Here is a 25666-nt window from a genome sequence, read left to right as displayed (position 1 = left end):
AAAGCTTTTGCATAACAAAGAAAACCATACACAAAATAAAAAGACAACTCACAGAATGGGAGAAAATATTTGCAAACAATGCAACTGACAAGGAATTAAGTTCCAAAATTTACAAACAGCACGTGGCTCAATATCAAAAAAAAACAAAAACAAAAACCCAATCAAAAAGTGGGCAGATGACCTAAATAGACATTTCTCCAAAGAAGACATACAAATTGCCAAGAGGTACATGAAAAGATGCTCAACATCGCTAATTATTAGAGGAATTCAAATCAAAACTACAGTGAGATATCACCTCACAGTCAGAATGGCCATCATCAAAAAATCTACAAACAGTAAATGTTGGAGACAGTGTGGAGAAAAGGGAACCCTCCTACACTGTTGGTGGGAATGTAAATTGGTGCAGCCACTATGAAGAACAGTATGGATTTTCCTTAAGAAACTAAAAACAGAGCTACCATATGACCCAGCAATCCCACTCCTTGGTATATATCCAGAGAAAAACATGGTTCAAAAGGATATGTGCACCCCAGTGTTCATTGCCGCGCTGTTTACAATAGCCAAGACATGGAAGCAACCTAAATGTCCATTGATGGATGAATGGATAAAGAAGATGTGGTACATATATACAATGGAATATTACTCAGCCATAAAAAAAGAAGGAAATAATGCCATTTGCAGCAACATGAATGGATCTGGAGATTATGATACTAAGTGAAGTAAATCAGACAAAGACAATTATATGATATTGCTTATATGCAGAATCTAAATATATGATACAAATGAACCTATTTACAAAACAGAAACAGACTCACTGACTTAGAGAATGAACTTATGGTTACCACGGTGTAGGTGTGGGGTGGGTGGGATAGACTGGGAGATTGGGATTGTCATGTAGACACTACTATATTTAAAATAGATAACCAAATAGGAACTACTGTATAGCACAGGGAACTGTGCTCACTATTCTGTAATGACCTAAATGGAAAAATAATTTGTAAAAGAATAGGTACATATATATGTATAACTGAATCCCTTAGCTGTACACCTGAAACTAACACAGCATTGTGTTAGTGTTAACACTATGTGTTAACTATGATTTCCAATATGAAATAAAAAATTTTTAAGGTCTTGTGTATTTTGATAGGCATTGCATTAAATCTCTATATTGCTTTGGGTATTATGCATATTTTCAAAATATTAAGTCTTCCAATCCATGAAGAGAGGATACCTTTCCATTTATTTGTATCATCTTCAGTTTCCTTCATCAGTGTCTTATAGATTTCAGAGAATAGTTGTTTCACATCTTTGGTTAAACTTATTCCTAGGTATGTTATTCTTTTTGATGCGATTGTAAATGAGATTGTTTCTTGCTTTCCATTACTGATATTTTACTATTAGTTTATTTTAAAGCAACAGATTTCTCTATATTAATCTTTGCATCCTGAAACTTTACTGAATTCATTTGTTTGTATGTTTTTTTGGTGGGACTTTAGGATATTCTATATATAGTATCGTATCATCTGCAAATAGTGACTGATTTAAATCTTCCCTTCAAATTTGGGTGCAATTTTTTTTTCTTATTGCTGTGGCTAGTATTTCTGATACTACATTAAATAGAAATGGTCAGAGTAGGCATCCTTGTCTTGCTCCTGATCTTAGAGGACAAGCTTTCAGCTTGTCATTATGAGTATGCTGTTAGCTGTGGGTTTGCCATAAATGGCCTTTATTATGTTGAGATGCATTGCCTCTTTACCAATTTTATTGAGAGTTTTTATTACGCATGGATGTTGAATTTTGTCAAATGTTTTTTATGCATTTATTGAGACAATTAGGTGATATTTATCTGTTTTGTTAATATGGTGTATCACATTGATTGATTTGTGGATATTGAACCATTCTGCGTCCCTAGGATAAATCCAACTTGATTATGTTGCATGATCTTTTCTATGTATTGTTGAATTTTGTTTGCTAATATTTTGTTGAGGATTTTTGCATCTAAGTTCATCAGAGATATTGGCCTGTAATTTTCTTTTTTTGTAGTGTTTTTGTTTGGGTATCAGAGAAATGCTTGCCTCATAGAACGAGATTGAGTGTTTTCCCTCAAGTTCAATTTTTTTAATAGTTTGAGGAAGGTAAGCATTATCTTTTCTTTAAATGTTTAGTTGAATTCCCATGTGTAGCCATCTGGTCCTGGACTTTTGTTTGTTGGGTTTTTTTGGATTACTGATTTAATTTCCATACCAGTAATCCATGTCTGTTCAGTTTATCTATTTCTTCCTGATTCAGTCTTGGAAGATTGTATATTTCTAGGATTTAATCCCTTTCTTTTATGTTGCCCAATTTGTTTATGTATAATGGTATTGTTATATGATTGTTTGTATTTCTGTGATATCATTGTAACTTCTGCTATTCATTTCTAATTTCGTTTATTTGAGTCCTCTCTCATTTCTTCTTAATGAGCCTGGCTAAAGGCTTATCCATTCTGTTTATTTTCTAAAAAAACCATCTCTTGATTTTCTTGATCTTTTCTATAGATTTTTGGGGCCCTGTTTTATTTATTTCCACTCTGATTATTATAATTTCCTTCCTTGTGCTGACTTTGGGCTTTGTTTTTATTTCTTTTTCTAATTCCCTTAAATGGTAGGTTAGGTTGTTTATTTGAGATTTTTCTAGTTTCATGAGGTAAGCCTGTATTGTTATAAAATTCTCTCTTAGAAGGGCTTTTGCTGTGTTCTATAGATTTTGGAAAGTTGTGTTCTAATTTTCATTTGTCTCAAGGTAATTTCTGATTTCCTTTTTGATTTCTTCATTGACCTGTTAGTTTTTAGTAGCATGTTGTTTAGTGTCCACATCTCTGTGTTTTTTCTGTAATTTATTTCTAGTTTCCTACCATTTTGGTCAGAAAAGATACTTGATATAATTTCAACTTGCTAAATTTGCTAAGTCTTGTTTTCTGGGCTAGCATGTGATCCATCCTAGAGACTAGAAATGTGCACTTGGAAAGAATGTATATTCTGCTGATTTTCTGTGGAATGTCCTGTAGATATCTATCAAATCCAACTTGTCTAATGTGTCATTTAAGGCCACTGTTTCCTTATTTGGTTTTCTGTCTGGATGACCTATCCATTGATCTAAGTGGGGTGTTAAAGTTCCTTACAATGATTGCATTCCTGTCACTTGTTCCCTTTATGTTTTTTAATATTTGCTTTATGTATTTGGGTACCTTTATAGTAGGTGCATATATGTTTATAAATGTTACATTCTTTTCTCTATGGACCCCTTTATCATTTTATAATGACCTTCTTTGTCTTTTATCATGGACTTTATTCTAAAGTCTCCTTTGTCTGATATGAATATTGCTACTCTGGCTTTTTTTGAAATTTCCATTTCATAAAACGTCTTTTTCCATCCCCTCACTTTCACTCTATGTTTGTCTTTAGGTCTGAAATGAGTCTCTAGTAGAAAGCATATAAACGGGTCTTTTTTTAAAACCAGTCTGCCACTCTGTGTCTTTTGATTGGAGCATTTAGTCCCTTGACAGTTAAAAGTGATTATTGATAGGTATGTACTTGTTGACATTTTCTTGCTTTTCTAGTTGTTTTTGTAGTTCTCTGTTCTAACACATTCTAAAAGATCTACATTTTTTACTCTCTTCCCTAAGGTTTTGTGTTTTTTGATGTCATATTTTACATCTTCACGTTTATCCCTACATGTTTATTTTAGTTAAAGTTGGTTTAACACTTTTTGTCTTTTAACCTTTGTACTAGCTAATTTATGTGGTTGATCCACTGCCTTTACTATATGTGTCTTTACCAGGGAGATTTTTCTCTTCCTATATTTTCTTATTTTTGGGGTGATCTTTTATTTTTCAGTTAAAGAAGACTCTTTAACCTTTCTTGTAAGGTCAGTTTAGTAGTGATGAATTCGTTTCCTTTTTGCTTATCTTGGAAACTCTCTTAACTCTTTTTCAATTCTGAATGATAACCTTGCTGGGTAGAGTATACTAGGTTGTAGGTTTTTTTCTTTCAGCACTTTAAATATATCATGCCAATTCCTTCTGCCCTTCAGATTTTCTGGAGAAAATCAGCTTGTAGCCTTTAAGGGGTTCCCTTGTATGTGAATTTGTTTTTCTCCTATTGCCTTTAAAATTCTCTCTTTATATTTAACTCTTGCCATTTTAATTGTGATGTATCTTGATGTGGGTCTTTTTGAGTTCATCTTGTTTAGGAGTCTGTGGATTCCTGTACCTTAATGTCTGTTTCCTTCACGATTGGGAAGTGTTCAGCCATAATTTCATCAGACATTTTTTCTACCTCTTTCTCTCTCTCTTCTCCTTGTGAATCCCCTACAATGCAAATGTTAATATACTTGATTGTCTCAATTTTTAAAAAATTGTTTTTCTTTTTGCTTTTCTGATTGGATGTATTCCACTATCCTGTCTTCCAGGTTATTTCAGTGTTCTTCTGTATCAGCTAATCTGCTGTTATGTCCTTCTAGTGTATTTTTTATTTCACTCTTGTATTCTTCAGCTCTGACTGGTTCTTTTTAAAAAATATTTTCTAGTTCTTTGCTAACGTGCCATTGTGTTTGTCTATTCTTTCTCAAGTTCAGTTAGCATTCTTATTGCTTTGAACTCTTTATCAGGTAAATTATTTGTCACCATTTCATTAGGATTTTTCAGGGGGTTTATCTTTTTTTTTTTTTAACATATTCCCATTTCTTATTTTGTTTAACTTTTTTTGTTTGTCTCTATGAAATTAGGTGAAACAGTTACCTATCCCAGTCTTGAAGGCATGTCCTTGTCTGGGATTGTCACTGTTCAAGTCCACGTGTGCCCAGTGGCTTTGATGGGAGAGCTGGAAGTAAAGTGAGCATGGGCCACATCTTCCCCACTGAGCCAGGTGGGAGGTGGGACTTCTAGGCTCAGTGGTAGTTTCCACCCTATTGAGGGTATGGCTGAGGCCTAAGGAGCTGGAGCAGGAGCCCTGAGGGAGTTGGGTTTCTCTCAGTTGTAATGGCAGCCTCCACCTTGGTTGAGAACAAGGGCTTGGGGGTGCACTTCTGAGCCGGTTCCATTTTTTCTCCAATGTTTGCATCTTGGTTAGTGGCTTGGTCTGTGCCAGAGGGGCTGGAACCACACTGTGTTCGGATCCATTCTTTCCCAAATGTGTTTTCAATATGCTGCTTCTGTGCTGGAACTGGGAGTAAGCCAGTCTGTGTATCACCCTTTAAGAGTAAAGTCTCCCAACAATAAAAAATAAATAAATAAAAAATAGAAAGAGTAGAGCCTCATTTTCTTACAGCTCTCTGGAAGTCCCACTGCTTTTCAAACCAAGTTAAGGGGGCTTTTTTCCCACGTGTCACACCCCAGGGTTGGGATGCTCAATATGTGACTCAAACCCATTGTTACCCAGGGAGGATTGCTGAGGCTGTGATTTCCCCCTCCTTTTCTGGGTCACCTAGTAGTGGTCTGGGACCCTACTAGCTCACTTCTCTTCCCTTCCTGCTAGACTCCATGTGGTTCTTTCTTTACAGCCTTGGATGTAGAAGAGTCATTCTGCTAGTCTTCAGGTCACTGTCAGTGAGAGTAACACTATAAGTAGTTGTAGTTTTGATGTTCATGAGGGAGGTGAGCTCAGGGTCCTCCTACTCTGCCATCTTGATCCACATTCCTCGGTCATTTTAATTGATCTGTCTCCTAGGTCATTTATTCTCTCTTTTACTTGTTCAAGTCTGCTAGTGAAGCTCTATTGAATTCTTCAGTTAGTCATTGTATTTATTCATCTCCAAAATTTGTTTTTTTAAAATGTTTTCTACCTCTTTACTGAACCTCTTAATTCATCCTTGTATTATTTTCTCTGTATCATTAAATTGTTTACCTGTTTTCTTTTGTAGTTTTCTGAGCATCTTTAGAACAATTATTTTGAATTACCTGTCAGACATTTCCTGGACTTCTACTTCTTTGGGGCCATTTTCTGGAGGTTTATTGTGTTCTTTTGGTTGTGTCATATTTTTCATGATCCCTGTAGATCTGCATAGGTGTCTGCACATTTGAAGAAAGTGTCACCATAAATTTTGCATCATCTTAATGCTGGCCCTGTATAGAATCTGGGGGAGTTGGGAAGTTTAAATTAAATTTAATCAAATCAGTATTTTGACTGCAGCAAATCAATCAGAAGCTAAGTACTTACTGGTGAGTTGTGGAACTGGTGTTTTCGAAAGAGAATTGCTAATTATGGTGGATTCTTCTCACAAATCTGTGTTGGCCTGTTTTGTAGCATATTGTATATGTACGGATTGTGTCTTTCAGGAGAGAGAGTGAAGTTTTTATAGATCATGTTCTCCAGCTATAAAAATCTGTGAAATTGCTAAGGAGAAATCCCTTGTCAGTTAAAAGTAGTGACAACAAAAGATCTCAGTTCTTATTACATGTGATTACCCACCTCTAAATCATCAAGTCAAAGTGATGGGGCAGCTTTAAATATCTTTTAATTTTTCATGATCTTAAAGTTAGATATAACTATTTTAAATGGCCAAAGTAGATGAACATTCACATCCTTCCTAATTTTAAAATTTAAAATTCAATAGTTCTTGTTTAGTGATTGTTAGGATACTAGGGAACACAGCTGAGGACTCTAGTATGGAATAGGAAGAGTTAAATCAAATGCTCTTTGGGTTTCTTATCAGTATTGCATTATAAATCCCATCTCTTTCCTCTTTTTTTTTTGTAAGAGCAAACTTTATTTTCACATTTGGTAGGTAACTAAGGCAGAACATAAATAGTTTAGAGGAATAGAGAGGCAATGACTGCTTATTTTTCTAATTGTATATAGCCATTTGAGTAATGCTGCTCTTTGTGTAATTAATCTTGATCTATCCCCAGCAACTTTTTAATGCGAGGTAATTATAAACCTTCCTAGAGATAACATTATAATTTCCAGACTGAGTCTATTATTTCTATCATGATAATTGGAATTGTGTGTTGTAATTTACTTACTTAAGTTTCTTTTTTTCTTTTAGCATCTAGAGGTGCTCCATTTGCTTGTTTTGATGAAATAAATTCAAGAGGAGATAAATTTGGAAACTGTGGCCGAAACTATTGTGATTACCCGTATGTATTTAGAAAATTATAATTTTGTTTGGAATGTAGGTTGTATATTGCTAAGATTCTGGAACATATTATGTACAAGCTAAGATGCCATTTTATAACAAGTTTTCTCTGTTTCATGATCTGAGCTGAACAGTATTACCTATTTCCTACAAACAACATGTGTTCAGTACCTATAATGTTAGAATAATGACCATAAAAATCACCTGTGTTTATTGATGGGATGAGGTAGGCATTGTGTTAGGTCCTTTATATTCATTATATATTTATGCTATATATTATAAATATATATTTATATACATCAAATATTTGTAGTTAGAATTATTTATCCCATTGTACTGATGAAAAAAATCAAAGACCAATGATCATTTGCTCAAATTTCAGAAGCTAATATAGAACAGATCATAGCTGTCAGATTGCAAAAATGATTAATTTTTCCCTTGCTACATTTCTGCACAAAACAAAAAGAGCCACATCATACATGAGTCAGTGTGCTCAAAAAAATTTACTTAGAGAAAATTTTTGAAATATGGATTTAAGTTAGTAAAATACTTAAAAAATTTAGCTATATCAGCAATCTACATTATTTCTGTAAATAATAAGAAACTTTTCTTCTTCGTTATGCTTCTAGCAATATGTTATGTGGAAAATTAGTTTGTACCTGGCCTCACAAAGCTTTGGTAACACGCACAAATTTATCTGTGATTTATACACATGTACGAGATGACATGTGTACATCAACATTTCTAAACACAGAGAAGACACCTAGAGATACACTGACCACAGTTGAAAAACCTGAAGACAGAGATCAAACATTTGTAGAAGATGGCACTATGTGTGGTCCTGAAATGGTAATTATAACTAAATATTTTAAGTGTTTTAAAAATTATTTTTTATGCTTATACTCATTTTGCCAATATACCAACCAGTGCATTTTAAAACAGCCTTATTGAGGTATCATTTGCCATAAAATTCACCCATGGTAAGTGTACAATTCATTGCTTTTGATTAATTTATAGAGTTGCACAACCATCACCACTTTCAGTTTTAGACCATGCTATCACCCCCCCAGATTTCCCTGTTGCCCATATTGAACACCTCACCCCTAAGCAACACCCCTATTATTAACATCTAACAACAGTATGGTACATTTGCTATAATCAATGAAGCAATGTTGATACATTATTTTTAATTGAATTCCATGCTTCATTCAGATTTCCTTGGCTTTTACCTAGTGTCCTTTTGCAGGATTCCACTCAGAATACCACAGGATATTTATTAAATGTGTGTCCTTAAGCTCCTCTTGACAATTTATCAAAATTTCCTTGTTTTTGATGGCCTTGACACTTTGGAGTAGAACTGGTTGATATTCTGTAGAATGTCCCTCAATTTGGATTTGTGTAATGTTTTTCTTGTGATTAGATTGGGTTTATGTGTTCTTGGGAGTAAAATGCACAGGTAAAGTGCCCTTTCATCATATCAAGTATATGTGCATGTTGACGTTAACCTTGATTACCTGGCTGAGGTAATGTTTCCAGATTTCTCACTGTAAAATTACTCTTTTCCCCCTCTTTCCATATTACACTTTATTTAAAAAAGTCACTATGTATATACCAGACTTAAAAAGTAGGAAGTTATGTTCTGTCTTATTGAGGGCTTGGGATCTACATACATTTTTTATTGAGGTATAGTTGATTTATGATATTATAAAAATTTCAGGTATGCAACAGAGTGATTCAATATTTTTATAGATTATACTCTAAAGTTATTATAAAATATTGGTTATAGTCCCTTTGCTGTACAATATATACTTGTAGTTTATTTATTTTATGTATATTCTTAATCACCTATGCCTCTCTTTCCCCTCCCCACTTCCCTATTCCTACTGGTAACCACTAGTTTGTTTTCTATACCTGTTTCTGTTTTGTTATGTTCACTCATTTCATATTTTAGATTCCATATATGTGATAATATATAGTATTTGTCTTTCTCTTTCCGACTTATTTCATTAAGCATAATACCCTCAAGGTCCATCCATGTTGTCACAAAAGGCAAAATTTCATTTGTATTTATGGCTCAGTAATACTCTATTGTATATATGTACCACATCTTCTTTATCCATTCATCTGTTGATGGACACTTAGGTTGCTTCCATATCTTAGCTATTATAAATAATGCTGCTATGAACATTGGGGTGCATATATCTTTTTGAATTAGTGTTTTCATTTTCTTTGGATGTATATTTAGGTATGGAATTGATGGATCACACGGTAATTCTATTTTTAGTTTTTTGAAGACCCGCCATACTGTTTTCCACAGTGGCTATAGCAAAATACATTCCCACCAACAGTGCACTATGGTTTGCTTTTCTCCACACCCTCTCCAGCATTTATTATTTGTAGACTTTTGATGATAAACGTTTGACAGGTGTGAGGTGATAATCTCATTGTGGTTTTGATTTGCATTTCTCTGATCGTTAACATTTTTTTACATTTATCTTTTAATTTTAATTTTATTGGCGTATAGTTGATTTACAGTGTTGTGTTAATTTCAGGTGTACAGCAAATTAATTCAGTTATACATTTACTATACTCATTCATTTCTTAGATTCTTTTCTTGTATAGGTTCTTCCAGAATATTGAGTAGAGTTCCCTGTGCTACACTGCAGATCCTTGCTGGTTTTCTATCTTATATATAGTAGTGTGTGTATATTCATCCCAAGCTCCTGACTTATCCCTCCCCCCCATGTTTCCCCTTTGGTAACCATAAGTTTGGTTTTGATACCTGTAAGTCTGTTTCTGTTTTGTAAATAAGAATTTGTTTCATTTTAAAAATTAGATTAGACGTATGAGTGATATCATATGATAGTTATCTTTCTCTGTCTGACTTAGTTCACTTAATATAAAAATTCTCTAGGTCCATCCATGTTGCTGCAGATGGCATTATTTCATTCCTTTTTATGGCTGAGTAATAGTCCATTGTATATATGTACTACATCTTCTTTATCCATTTTTCTCTAGATGGACATTTAGGTTGCATCCAAATCTTGGCTATTGTAAATAGTGCTGCAATGAACATTGGGGTACATGTATCCTTTCAGATTTTGGTTTTCTCTGGATATATGCCAAGGAATGGGATTGCTGGATCATATGGTAGTTCTACTTTTCGTTTTTTAAGTAACTTCCATACTGTTCTCCACAGTGGTTGTACCAATTTACATTCCCACCAACAGTGTAGGAGGGTTCCCTTTTCTCCACACCATCTCCAGAATTTATTGTTTGTAGACTTTTTGTTGATGGCCATTCTGACTGGTGTGAGGTGATACCTTTTGTAGTTTTGATTTGCATTTCTCTGATAATTAGTGATGTTGAGCATCTTTTCATGTGCTTTTTGGCCATCTGTATGTTTTCTTTGGAGAAATGTCTATTTAGATCTTCTGTCCATTTTTTATTGGGATGTTTGCTTTTATGACATAGAGCTGCATGAGCTGTTTGTATATTTTGGAGATTAATCCCTCATTGGTAGCTTTGTTTGTAAATATTTTCTCCCATTCTGTGGGTTCTCTTTTCATTTTGTTTATGGTTTCCTTTGCAGTGCACAAGCATTTAAGTTTAATTAGGTCCCATTTGTTTATTTTTGTTTTTATTTCCATTACTCTAGGAGAGGACTCAAAAAATATTTTGCTCTGATTTATGTCAAAGAGTGTTCTGCCTATGTTTCCCTCTTAAGAGTTTTATAGTATCTGGTCTTATATTTAGGACTTTAATCCGTTTTGAGTTTATTTTTGTGTATGATGTTAAAGAATGTTCTAATTTCATTCTTTTACATGTAGCTGTCCAGTTTTACCAATACCACTTACTGAAAAGAATGTCTTTTTTTCATTGTATATTCTTGCCTCATTTGTCATAATAGATTAATTGACCATAGGTGTGTGGGTGTATTTCTAGACTAAAGGAGACAGTAGAGAAAAATGTTCCAGACAAAGAAGCAAAATAAAAACCCACAAGAACAACTAAATGAAGTGGAGATAGACAAACTACCTGAAAAAGAATTCAGAGTAATGATAGTAAAGATCATCCAGGATCTCAGAAAAAGAATGGAGGGACAGACCAAGAAATTACAAGAGATGTTTAACGAAGAGCTAGAAGATTTAAAGAACAGATAGAGATGAACAATACAATAAGTGAAATGAAAAATACACTAGAAGGAATCAATAGCAGAGTAACTGAGGCAGAAAAACGAATAAGTGAGCTGGAAGACAGAATGGTAGAAATCACTGCCACAAGACAGAATAAAGAAAAAAGAATGAAAAGAAATGAGGGACATCTAAGAGACCTCTGGCACAACATTAAATGCACCAACATTTGCATTAAAGGGGTCCCAGGAGGAGAAGAGAGAGAGAAAGGGCCTGAGAATATTTTTGAAGAGATTATAGCCAAAATTTCTCTAACTTGAGGAAGGAAACAGTCACTCAAGTCCAAGAAATGCAGAGAATCCCATACAAGAGAAACCCAAGGATTAACACACTGAGACACATATTAATGAAACAAATAAAAATTAAAGACAAGAGAAAATATTAAAAGCCACAAGGGAAAATCAACAAATAACACACAAGGGAACCCTGATAAGGCTATCAGCTGATTTTTCAGCAGAAACTCTGCAGGCCAGAAGGGAATGGCTCTGCATATTTTAAATGATGAAATAGAAAAACCTACAGCCAAGAATATGCTACCCAACAAGGCTCTCATTCAGATTTGATGGAAAAATCAAAAGTTTTCCAGACAAGCAAAAGCTAAGAGAATTCAGCACCACCAAACCAGCATTACAAAAAATCCTAAAGGAAATTCTCTAGGCAGAAAAGAAAAGGCCACAACAAGAAAAGAGAAAACTATGAATGGAAAAGCTCACCATTAAAGGCAAACATAAAATAAAGGTAGGAATTCATCCACACACAAATATGATATCAAAACAAGCAATTGTGAGAAGAGGAGAGTACAAATACAGGATATTGGAAATGCATTTGAAACTAAGAGATCAATAACTTTAAACAGTCTGGTATACATATAGACTGCTATATCGAAACCTCATGGGAACCACAAAACAAAAATCTACAATAGATACACAGACAAAAAAGAAAAAGCAATCTAAGCACATCACTAAAGGTAGACATCAAATCACAACACAAGAACAAAAGAAAAAGGGAGAAAAAAGACCCCCGAAAAAATCCAAAACAGTTAAAAAATGGCAGTAAAAACATACATATCAATAATTACCTTAAATGTAAATGTATTAAATACTTCAACCAAAAGGCCTAGAATGGCTGAATAAATATAAAAACAAGACCTATATATATGCTGTCTACAAGAGACCCACTTCAGATCTAAGGACACATACAGACTGAAAGTGACGGGATGGAAAAAGATAATCCATGGAAATGGAAATCAAAAGAAAGCTGGTGTAGCAATATTCATACCAGAAAAAATAGATTTTAAAATACAGAATGTTACAAGAGGCAAATCAGGGACAGTACATAATGATCAAGGGATAAATCCAAGAAGAAAATATAACAATTGTAAATATATATGCACCCAACATAGGAGCACCTCAATATATAAGGCAAATGCTAACAGCCATAAAAGGAGAAATCGACAATAATACAATGATAGTGAGGGATTGTAACACCCCACTTTCCTCAATGGACAGATCATCCAGATAGAAAACCAATAAAGACACAAGCCTTAAATGACACATAGACCAAAGACCCTTAATTGATATTTATAGAACATTCCATTTGAAAGCAACAGAATACACTTTCTTCTCAAGTGCTCATGGAACATTCTCCAGGATAGACCATACCTTGGGTCACGGAGCAAATCTCAGTAAATTTAAGAAAATCGAAATCATATCAAGCATCTTTTCTGACCACAATGCTATGAGACAATATATCAATTAAAGGGAAAAAAACTGTAAAAAATACAAACACATGGAGGCTAAACAATATGCTACTAAATAACCAAGAGATCACTAAAGAAGTAGAAGGAAAGAAATCATAAAGGTCAGAGCAGAAATAAATGAAATAGAGACAAAGAAAAAAATAGCTAAGATCAATGAAACTAAAAGTTGGTTCTTTGAGAAGTTAAACAAAATTGATAAACCTTTAGCCAGACTCATCAAGAAAAAAAAGCAGAGAACTCAAGTCAATAAAATTAAAATTGAAAAAGGACAAGTTACAACTGATGATTATGAATTTTCAACATCTTTTTATGTGCCCGTTTGCCTTCTGTATGTCTTCCTGGGAAAAATGTCTATTCAGGTCTTCTGTTCATTTTTTAATTGAGTAGTTTGGGTTTTTTATATTGAGTTGTATGAGCTGTTTATATATTTTGCATATTAACCCCTTGTTGGTCATATCATTTGTAAATATTTTCTCCCATTCAGTAGGTTTTCTTCATTTTGTCAATGGTTTCCTTGCTGTGCAAAAGCTTTTGAGTTTAATTAGGTCCTGTTTGTTTATTTTTGCTTTTGTTTCCTTTGCCTTAGGTTACAGACCAAAAAAAATTATCACTACATTTTGACAAAGAGCATTCTTTTATGTTTTCTTCAAGAAGTTTTATGGTTTCCAGCCTTACATTTAGGTATTTAATCCATTTTCAGTTTATTTTTTTATCTATGGGGTGAAAAAATGTTCTAAATTAATTATTTTACATGTAGCTGTCCAGTTTTCCCAGCATCACTTATTGATGCCTTTTTACCATTGTCTATTCTTGCTTCCTTTGTGATAGATTAATTCACCGTAAGTGTGTTGATTTACTTCTGGGCTCTCTATATGGGTCCGTTAATCTGTGTGTCTTTTTTTATGCCAGTACCATATTGTTTTGATTACTGTCACTCTGTGATATAGTGTGAAATCAGGGAGAGTTATACATCCTGCTTTGTTCTTTTTCTCAAGATTGTTTTGGCTATTTGGGGTCTTTTGTGGTTCCATATAAATTTTAGAATTATTTGTTCTATTTCAGTGAAAATATGTCATGGGTATCTTGATAGGGCTTGCATTAAATCTGTAGATTGCTCTGGGTAGTATGGACGTTTTAACAATATTCTTCCAATCTATGAACACAGTACATCTTTCCATCAGTTTGTATTGTCTTCAGTTACTTTCATCAGTGTCTTATAGTTTTCTAAGTACTGGTCTTTTACCTCCTTAGTTAGATTTATTCCTAGGTATTGTATTATTTTGATGCAACTGAAATAGGAATTTTGAAAAAAATTTCTCTGATAGTGTATAGAAATGGAGCAGATTTCTGTATATTAGTTTTGTATCATGCATCTTTACTGAATTAGCTTTAGTAGTTTTTGTGGTATTTTTAGGATTTCCTATACATAATATCATGTCATCTGCAAACAGTGACAGTTTTATTTCTTCCTTTTCAATTTGGATTTCTTTTATTTTTTTCTTGTCTGATTGTTCTGGCTAGGACTTACAATACTATGGTGAATAAAAGTGGTGAGAGGGGGCATTCTTGTCTTGTTCCTGATCTTAGAGGAAATGGTTTGAGCTTTTCACCATTGAGTATGATGTTAGCTATGGAATTAACATGTATTTCCCTTATTACATTGAGGTATATTCCTTCTATTCCCACTTTGTTGAGAGTTTGTATTATAAGTGGCATTGAATTTTGTCAATAGATTTTTCTGCATGTATTGAGATAATCATGTAATTTTTATTCTTAAATTTGTTAATATGTGTATCACATTGACTGAATTGTGGGTATTGAACCATTTTTGTATCTCTGGAATACATTCCCACTGCATCATGGTGTATGATCCTTTTCATATATTGTTGGATTTGGTTTGCTAATATTTTGTTGAGGATTTTTGCATCTATGTTTGTCAGTGATATTTCCTTGTAATTTTCTTTTTCGTGTGTGATATCTTGGTCTGGTTTTGGTATCAGGGTGATACTGGCCTCTTAGAATGATTTTGGATACATTTCTTTCTCTGCAATTTTTTTAGAATAATTTGAGAAAAATAGCTGTTAACTCTCTTCCAAATATTTGGTAGAATTTTACTGTGAATCCATCTAGTCCTGGACTTTTGTTTGTTGGGAGTGTTTTTAAATTACTGATTCTGTTTCGTACTGGTAATCGGTCTGTTCAGATTTTGGTTTTACCCCATATTCAGTCTTGGGAAATTGTACATTTCTAGGACTTTGTCCATTTCATTGTCATATAATTTTTGGAATATCTTTTATGATCCTTTGTATTTCTGTTGTACTAGTTGTAACTTTTTTTTCCATTTCTGGTATTATTGATTTGGGCCCTCTCTCTTCTTTTTCTTGATGGGTCTGGCTAAAGGTTTATTAATTTTGTTTCTTTTTCAAGGAACCAGCTCTTGTTTCATTGGTCTCTTCTATTGTGTGTGTGGTTTTTTTGTGTCCCTATTTTAGTTATTTCGGCTCTGATCTTGATGATTTCACTCCTTCTAATAACTTTGGATTTTGTTTGTTCTTCTTTTTCTAGTTCCTTTAAGTAACTAAAGGAGTTTAAGTTGTTTAAGTTAAGTTGTTAAGTAAGTTAAACTTGTTTGAGATTTTTCTTGTCTCCTGAGGTATGCTTGTATCATTATAATCTTCCTTCTTAGAACTACCTTTGCTGCATCCCATGGATTTTCAATTATAGTGTTTTAATTTTTGTTGTCTCCAGGCATTTAAAATTTCTTCTCTGATTTCTTCAGTGATCCATTTTTGTTGTGTAGCATATTATTCAGGCTCCACTTTTTTTTTTTTCCTCAGTTAATTTCTAGTCTCAATCACCTTGTGGTCAGAAAAGATGCTTTATATGATTTCAACTAAATTTACCTGGACTTGTTTTGTGGTCTAGCATGTGATCTTTCCTGGAGAATGTTCCCTGTGCACTTAAAAAGAATGTGTATTCTACTGCTTTAGACGGAATGTTCTATATATATATCTATGAAGTCTCTTTGTTTTAATGTGTTATTTAAGGCCAGTGTTTCCTTACTGATTTTCTGTCAGTATGATCTGTTCATTGTTGTAAGTGGGGAGTTAAAGTCCCCCATTATTACTGTGTTACTGTCAATTTCTCCCTTTATGTCTGTTAATATTTGCTTTATGTGTTTAATTGCTTCTCTGTTGAGTGCATGCATATTTAAAGGTTTTCATTTCTTCTTGTGCTAATCCCTTTATCATTGTCATCATTTATATTATCATCTCTGTTTCTTGTAACAGTCTTTATTTTAAAGTCTATTTTGTCTGATATAATTATTGCTATCCTGGCTTTCTTTTTGTTTCCATTTGTATGGAATACCCTTTTTTATTCCCTCACAGTTAGTCCGTGTGTGTCTTTAGCTCTGAAGTGAGTCTCTTGTAGGCAGCATGTATATGATCTTGTTTCTGTATTCATTTAGCTACTCTATACCTTTTGATTGGAACATTTAGTCCACTTTCCTTTTAAAGTAATTATTGATAGTCATGTACTTATTGCTATTTTATTATTTGTTTGGGGGTTGTTTTTGTACTTCTCTTTTTTGTTACTTTCTCTTTTTGCTCTCTTACCTTCTGATTTAATGACTATAGTTAGTGTTATGTTTGCACACTCATCTTTGTGTGTGTGTGTGTATCTATTATAGAGTTTTGGTTTGTGGTTAACATGAAGTTTATATAAAACTATATATATATGTATATATATATATATATACACATATATATAATTTTAAATTGCTGATTTCTGAAGTTCAACCACATTTTAACAATCCTGCATTTTACTCCCCTTCCCCCACATTTTTGACATCATATTTCACATATTTTTGTCTTTCATATCCCTTTACTATTCATTGTGGATATAAGTGACTTTACTATTTTTGTCTTTTAACCTTCCATGTAGATAAATATGTGGTTGATTTACTACCATTACTATATATTTTCATTAACCAGTGAGATTTTTTGTTTTGTAATTTTCACGTTTCTAGTTGTGGCCTTTTCTTTTTCACTTAGAGAAGTCCCTTTAACATTTTTTGTAAAGGTGGCTTGCTGGTGCTGAACTCTTTTAGCTTTTGCTTGCCTGTAAAACTGTTGATATTGCCATCAAATCTGAATGAAAGCCTTGCCAGCGAGAGTATTGTTGGTTGTTGTTTTTCTTCCTTTCATCACTTTAAAAATGTTGTGCCACCCCCTTCTGACCTGCAAAGTTTCTGCTGAAAAGTCAGCTAATAGCCTTATGGGAGTTCTCATGTATGTAATTTGTTGTTTTCCCCTTTTTGCTTTTAATATTCTTTGTCTTTAATTTTTGCCATTTTCACTACAGTGTGTCTTGGTGTAGTCCTCTTTGGGTTGATCCTATTTGGAACTTTCTCTACTTCCTGTGCTTGGATGTCTGCTTCCTTTTCCAGGTTAGGGATTTTTTTCAGCTATTACGTTTTTAAATATGTTTTCAGTCCCTTTCCCTCTCTCTTCTCCTTCTGAGATCTCTATAAAATGAATTTTAGTGCACAGAGTATTGTACCAGAGGTCTCTTAAACTTTCCTCATTTCCTCTTATTCTTTTTTCTTTTTTCTGTTCAGCATCAGTGATTTCCACTACTCTGTCTTCCAGCTCACTGATCCATTCCTCTGTATCAATTAGTCTATAATTGATTTCTTCTAGTGTGTTTTCTATTTCAGTTATTGTATTCTTCATCTCTGGTTGTTCCTTATATTTTCTAATTCTTTTTTAGAAACTTCTAACTTTTCACTTTTTTCTTCCAATCTTCTCCTGAATTCTTTGATCATTACCTTCAATTCTTTATTGGGTAGAACTTGCAGATCATTTTAAACCTTTCAAGACTTGTTGTTAAGCTCTTTGAAGGCATAGAGTAAATTTTTTAGGGTCTAAATTTTACTTTAGGCTAAATTTGCCCCAGTTCTGAGTTGTGACCCTTCTATAGTCTCTGTTGAATATTCTGTGCATTCAACATAGCCTGTACATTCAGGCTGATACGACCCTGTATGATTTCCAGGTTGTGTGATTTCAGGAACTATTCATCTTATAGTTCCTTGCTAATTTTTTTCCTCTGGAAGTAGTTCTTGTTCAGTCTTATGGATGTTAGCCCTGTGCAGGTGCAGATTGTATTCAGCCAAAGACAGAAGGCAGTTCCTATGTAGGTTTATAGAACTCTTTCATTTGTAGTTCCCTCCTCTAGAATAGTCTTCCCAGCAAATTCTAGGTTCCACAGCCTCCTAACCTTCACATACTTGAATCTCCATCTCCTTTACTCAACAAGATTTCCCAACTGTGTTTGAGTTCCTCCTCACTACACCTTAGTCAGGAAATTGCCTCCAAGCAAAGAGCCTGGAAAATAGGAGGGCTCACGTCATTTGTTTTTTATTTTTTTCTCAGAGATCATAGTCTTGTTCTGCCTGTAGTCCAATGTGTAAAAATAGTTGTCTTCTATAATTTGTCTAGTTTTCTAGTTATTTATGGTAGGGTAATGGTGGACCATTATTGAGCCTATAAATAATTGCATTGCCATAAAAAGTAAAGGAACAGTAAATGTATTGCTTCTGAATTTGAGGGCACTAGTGAGAACCAGTTCCTAGTTTTAAAATGTTTCATTTCAGTTTATGAAAGCATAGCTAATAAATTGAGGATTAGAAATGCATCAAGACGAAAGAAAAAGGACTTTCTGGTATATCATCAGAAATGTATAACCACAGTTAATTTTTCTCATTATTTAATTTAGCCCTGTATAATTGATTCTTATTCCCCTGGATCTTGTGTTAGCAGTTTGCTTTCATATGGCATTATATTCCTGGATATAAAGGATTCCAATAAAGCCTGGTTCAGCCATATGGTGTGCTCTGAAATTGTCTACTCAGTATCAGCTTAAGCACCGTATCCTGTACCTGTGAGTCTAATTCTTGAATTCAAATAGTTTAGAATACCTGATATGATCATTTCTCCATGTCAGTGAAGACCTAGTTTCTATCCTGTACCTGAAAGCAGAAACTTTAGGTAAACATTAGAGAAAAGCACAAACTACCAGTTGGTCAAAAGCCTGAAAAGTTTGAATGGTTCATTTATTAGAGTCATCAATAGTATGAAAATGGAGAAAAGCAAAATCGATTATTTTGCAGACAGGGGTGTGATAATAACTATTTATTAAGAGTTTGATCAAAGTTTCTCTTGAGGATAGGAAAATATTATGAAGAGAAGTGGACTTGATTTTCTACAAGCATTCAATCCATTCTTATAAAATGTACAATATATGAAACATTTATGCTGAGAACGTTAGTTATGCTTATACTAATAACATTTAAAATTAACCTAGGGAAGGCTGGCTGAATTTCTTTGACAGTTCTTCCTATGCAGCTCTTACATTGTTATATATTAGGAGATAATGGAGAATATCATACATTAGGAGTTTGGGATTACAATATACACACTACTATGTATAAACTAGGTACACAAGGACCTACTGTATAGCACAGGGAACTATATTCAAGGTCTTGTAACAACCTATAATGGAAAAGAACCTGAAAAAGAAAACATATATATATATCTGAATCACTTTGCTGTACACCTGAAACTAACACAACATTGTAAATTAACTACTTAAATTTAAAAATGGATTAAAAAAAGAAAGATATTGTAAAATTCTTCCCAACTGCAATTAGGAACAATAGTTTCTCTTATTTTGTAAAAAGTCATTACAATATGATGAGTTTTCATTTAAAAATTAATATCTTACAAAAATAAATAAATAATGGAGAATACCAAACAAATTGTAATTATTTCTAGCATCCTTATGTTTATTAGATAAGAGAACAAATCTGTTATTTTCTGATGGCAATCTCAGAAATCTCAAAGACAGTTTTAGGTATTAATAAAATCACGAAGAAAAAAAATATTTTTGACTTTAGACTCTGACCTTGGTAAGGTAAAATCACCAGAGTTGTCCAATGTGGTTACTTAATTAGAAAGGATTATTGGTATCTAGTAAAAATTACTTAACTCCCTGTTAATCAAAGTGACAGTGCAAGAGCTTACATAAAATAGGAAAAAGTAGTAAAATTATAGGGAACTTTAGCTCTTTCAAAAAACAGGGAGGTTTTTAAAAATAACCATTTACATAATACAAAGCACAGAAAATTATTCTGGTGAAATATTGAATCTCTGCCATCCAGGTAAATTTATAGAAAGTAAACAAAAACCTTATACTACCACTGTTAAGAGCAAATTGAATACTTCACAAGCAATTTCCATGTATACAATTTTTACAAAACCCAATTCTAATTTTGCATCAATATAGTATGAGGCTCTATGGTATTCACAAGCATATTTTAAATATTATCTTATGAATGACCCCACCAAAATTGAACAATTGTTGCTAAATTTTTTTCAGACTCATTATTTTCTTGTGCGTAGGTATTATCAACAAAAGCAAGGTTACTTTGCACAAAATGTCTATAATTTTCCATATTCATTCAAGCCTTGACTTTCACTGTTCTCTTTCATATTCTGAAACAACCAGATATAGCATTAGGATAAAACAATTTTGTCTTTTGAGAAGCAATTACACATCCTATTATCCTGAGACATAATTGTCTTCTGCCATTATTGCTACTGGCATGTCCTAATTATAATTTTTAACCCAATTAAGTTATATTTCAGAAAGATGTGAGAGGTAGATAATTTATTTCTGCCTCTCATACAGAATCTAGTTAGCAGCCTAAAAACTCATACACACCTAATACAATCCCTTACAGTCACACTCATTTTCTTTTTAAAGTGACAAAAATGAACAAGTTAATTAATACAACCCAAGGGTATAGCCATTCTGTAATATATAAACTATGCAAAATTGTATGCATATACACATGTGTATATGCATATATACAAGCACTCACAAATATATACACATCATGGGCAGACTTACTGACTTGGTCAAGAATCAGAAACAAAACCAAAGCAACAAAAAACCAAAATGAGAAGAAAAAAACTCAGAGAAATGGAGAATCAGCCAAGTTAAATTTTTGATGCCACTTGGGAATCACCCTACTTTAGAGGCATTAGGTAAAAGAATGTTGAAATACAATTGTTAGGTTTGAAGTAAAATCTGCTAATGTCCCATAGAGTAATAAAACCATAATTTGGGGTTATCGTTTCAATCAGACAAAACTCATTTACATATCGGCCAGACAAAAACTATGTTAACATATAAGTTCACAAAATCTAGGCTCTTATCAGTACTGACTAGCAAGTTATACAAAGTACATTCCCTGAAATAATTAAGTAATCTTTAGGTTTACCTTAGATGGGTCCTTTAATGAATGTTCAAAAATGACATTGAAAAGAAATGTGGTTCTCCAATTATCTCTATTTACAAGTGTGGACAGTTTTTTAACAGGTATATTAGCAATATTCCAGCAATATTTGTTTTTAATGATCTCCACACCTCTTTTTTTTTTTTTTTTTGTGGTACGCGGGCCTCTCACTGCTGCGACCTCTCCCGTTGCGGAGCACAGGCTCCAAATGTGCAGGCTCAGCAGCCATGGCTCACGGGCCCAGCCGCTCCGCGGCATGTGGGATCTTCCCGGACCGGGGCACGAACCCGTGTCCCCTGCATCGGCAGGCGGACCCTTAACCACTGCGCAACCAGGGAAGCCCCCAGAGATTTTAATATAATGGTCTCAGGAGGAGCCCAGGCCTGGGTATTTTTTAAATGCTTCTCAGATAATTATTGAACTGAAGGGACTAATCAAATTATTTTTCCAGATATTTCTCTTTCTAAGAGGACTTCTGGTGCTAGATGGTAAGAAAATAAAAGTTTCAACTTCTTATATAAGACTATATCTTTACAATCTGAAAGCATATAGCTTATTTCACATTTATTTCAATGCAGTCACAATTATTACTTTATGTTTTGGATTTTTATGCCAATTCTTGGTAATACGAATTCTTGAATTTTCTTGAATGTTTTCTTATGTATTATCTATGCACACAATCTGATGGTTTGACTGAATTTGTTTTTTACTTCTTTTGCTTTGTTTCAGTATTGTCTGAGATTTAACTGTGTAGAGCTTAAATACCAGGTCAATTTTCAGAGTTGCAATTCTACCAGAGATTGTAATTCAAGTGGAGTAAGTAATTTCAGTTTTCATTTTAAGCAACATGCTTTGGACAATTCAATAAACAGTTTGGAGATTTAAAGAAATCATTTGAATAATTTTTTTGATCACTTTCATGCTGCTTGGTGTCATTTAACAGTTTGTAACTTATAACTTCAATCTTATCTTCTTGAGAAATCTTGCCAAACTGTTTATTAGAGAAGATAAAGTAGAAACATTTAAGATGATTCTGGAGGTATAAGATGTTTGGTAAATATGTGGGCTGGATGTGCTATAAGCACCATATGTTACCATCTAACCAAAATGATCTTATTTTTACAGAGAGAAGGCAGGAAATGGTAAATAAAGGTCATTAGGATTTTCTCGCTGGTCTTGCTCATTAATTTAGTGTCTGGGCTGTTCTGTGAAGCTAGGAAGTAAATGATAATTAGAGGCATGTTACTGGTGATTGACAATATTTTGGTCTGGCTGTGGGGAGAGTTTAAAGAATTTATTTGGCAAAAGAATTTATTTGGCAAAAATTGATTTGGCAACAGAAGCCAGATATACTTTCTACAGTATGGGAAATGTCAAGAGAAAATTTGTTGAATTTGTCTATTTAAGATAAATTCTCTGGAATGGATAAATTCTCTGGAGTAAATTCTCTGTTGAATACGTGTGGAATACTAATTGGTCTCTATTGAAAACCATCTTTCTACATAAAAATTTTTCTCTTTTCTGATTATTCTAGGTCTGCAACAATTTTAACAATTGCCATTGTAAAATGGGGTTTGCTCCTCCTCGTTGCAAGCCGATGGCAGGAGATTTTGGAAGTATTGATGATGGACACACGGGCAAAGTTGGTTAGTGTCTTTAAAACTTTATTAATCAAAGACAATATGTAAGATAATAAATTACGGTTGTAGGTTCCAAGTCACATTGCAAAGCAACTAATGTCAACAAATACGGTTTTACTTTACTTGTAAGATTTTAAAAGACTCTAAGATAGTTAAGTTTGAACTCTTCTTTCTATATCAACACTGACATTGTCTAACAAAAAGTGTACCTAGTGGTAGGAAATTTTAAAAGTAGAAATTCCAGTGCATATAATTTGATTAGTTAATTTAGATTATTCACTTTGTATTGTCTCATATATTCCTAGTTTTAAATGGTGTTAGTAGTCATTGTAATATTAATGCCACCAGAATCTTTCAAGGCTACTCCTTTCTCCTGCATTTTAGGGGCTACAATCTAATCTTTAGAAATATCCCTTTAGGATATCCCCTCTAGGGTTCCTGAGTAGTATTTTGAGATCAAGCAGGCCTGGATGAGACTTGGAACAGGTTAGGGTTAGTCCCTGGTTCCAGAAGGTTATTGGAGCCCACCTAAACTAACCTGGGAGAAGAGGAGGTCTGTCTGCCTTTACAAACCCTTTTTCTTTTGGGGCAATTAAATGATGAACTCCTGGGCAGACTTATGTGTAGCTTGACTACTAGTGGGGGGCATACCTAGGGTGAGTAACTTTTTAGACAGCTAAAACACAGCTGTATCAGACTGTGTATCAGACCAAAAAATAAACATAATCATTTAGCATATAATATACAACTACATGTATATTATTATTTTCACATAAATATGTTGAAAGAATAGGCATTTATTTGAAATTGTATATTATTCTGTACTGTGTACTTTTGTTACATAAATTGCTATTATTTAAGTGAAATAGCAATAGAACTAGTAAACAGTGCTGATCAATAGTAGTTTATAGAACAACCAATTAAAAAATAAAATATGTGAGCAAAAACAGCAATACTTTATAATGAGACTATTTTATAGTGTAACCTCTGATACAGCAATTTAGTTTACCTCTTTTTAAAAATTCTTTACTAGATATTTAAATTTTGCACGGCTATCTTATTGTTTATTCTTAAGATACATAAACATAGGACTTTTAGAAAGGAGAAAATATAAATATGATAGGAATGATTAAAGATATGCTCATATTTAATGAAAATAGCATTGACATGCTTCCTTCTGTGCCATAACACAGTCAGACATATTTTTGATTTTTGGTTTCATTTTACAATTATACTTTTCTGAACTGCTTGCAGCCTGTAAGAAATTCTTCTTTTAAGTAGTAGCAAAATGGAATAGAATCAAATGTAAAATTCATTTTGACTTGAAGCTCTGTGTTAACAAACCCACATTTACTGAATTCTGGTGTCAGTCCATCGTGGTGGCATTAAGCTAAGTATCTTGACAAAAGCATTTGAGCATGGGATACTTGGATCTTATTTACTAGATACAGCAGGTTTCCAGGTTTGGAAATATTATTTTGCAGCTCTTCAAAAATGTTCATTCTCTTTGTTTCTACAGGCTTATTCTAGTAGGCCACCTCTCTGTCAATCAGCTCCTTTGCATATTTAAATTCATCTTATAGGCTGTCCATGTCTATAAGGCCCATCATTTTTATACACTCCAAAGCACATTGGATGTCATGTGTTAAATCTCTCTTTCTCAGGGAGCATGCTTTAAAGCATAAAGTAATCTTAATTAGTGAAATCTAAGTTGAATTCCACATAAATTACAGTTTTAATAAAGGAACTGAGAAGGTCCTTCTTAACTTGCTTACCCATTTCTGGTTACATTTTTTTGAGTTCTGAAGCAGTCTTATTTCCAAAAATATGAGTCATTTTTTCATTGTATGAGTTGTTGTCACAACCTGTGCAAATCATAGAACTACCCAGCTGCAGTCAGTGCATCCTTTTCTAGAATCCTGATGGCCCCTTCACAGATCATCAGATTGTTTTGGAGAAATAGTACATAAATTTCTGCTTCACTACACACTTTTTTCCTATTCTCATCCTCCATGAATTTCAAAATTAGAGAAGTACATTCTTCTTGTCCAAACTTTTAAAAATAAGATTTTACATCTTAAATATTTTAACATATCTTTTATGGCCAGTAAGGAGTATAGTCATCTTCTACACTTGTTTAAGGAAGCAATTTCTTTCCATTTTGTGAAGTTAAAAAACAAATTCTTGGTAAGTGCTTATGCCTTTTGAGGAAACTGAAACTGACTGAAACTTTCATTATGAAAGCCTTTATATCACAGGAAAATAAATCACACCCCTTTTGGTGTTGTGTACCAGGTGTACAGGACATTTGGCAAGTGAGATCTTTTTCTTTTCTTCATTAAGAAATTTATAGACTGAATGGAACTTGAAAAAATTTACATTTGCCCTGTCTGCTAACTACACATATAGATGAGCAAAGTCTAGTTTGTATTTGAGCGAGATAGCAAAAATCTTTTTGTTTTATATGGTTTTATTAAAATTTTCATAGAAATTCAGAAGCCTATTTGAAACTCTGTTCTGGAAACCAAATTACCTAAGAGCTGGGGGCAATATTTTGCTGCCACATTCACTTGGTAAAATGTGACAGAATCATTACTTC

At 33.4% G+C, this 25666-nt stretch overlaps 1 protein-coding gene across 2 annotated transcripts in view; it reads left to right on the top strand.

Annotated features, from left to right (window-relative positions):
* The window catches only part of LOC102984452 (disintegrin and metalloproteinase domain-containing protein 5-like), a 140466-nt gene that overhangs the window by 94763 nt on the left and 20037 nt on the right, over positions 1–25666 (top strand). For both annotated transcript variants that reach the window (XM_028481541.2, XM_055081050.1), the window contains 4 exons: positions 7024–7114; positions 7743–7962; positions 22157–22243; positions 22962–23073. In XM_028481541.2, the coding sequence (XP_028337342.2) occupies positions 7024–7114; positions 7743–7962; positions 22157–22243; positions 22962–23073 (510 nt within the window). The remainder of the gene's footprint in view (positions 1–7023; positions 7115–7742; positions 7963–22156; positions 22244–22961; positions 23074–25666) is intronic.

The sequence above is a fragment of the Physeter macrocephalus genome, chromosome 20, assembly GCF_002837175.3.
Source record: "Physeter macrocephalus isolate SW-GA chromosome 20, ASM283717v5, whole genome shotgun sequence".
Lineage (NCBI taxonomy): Eukaryota > Metazoa > Chordata > Mammalia > Artiodactyla > Physeteridae > Physeter > Physeter macrocephalus.
Note: the sequence above shows the minus strand (reverse complement) of the source record. Positions and strands in the feature narration are given on the sequence as shown.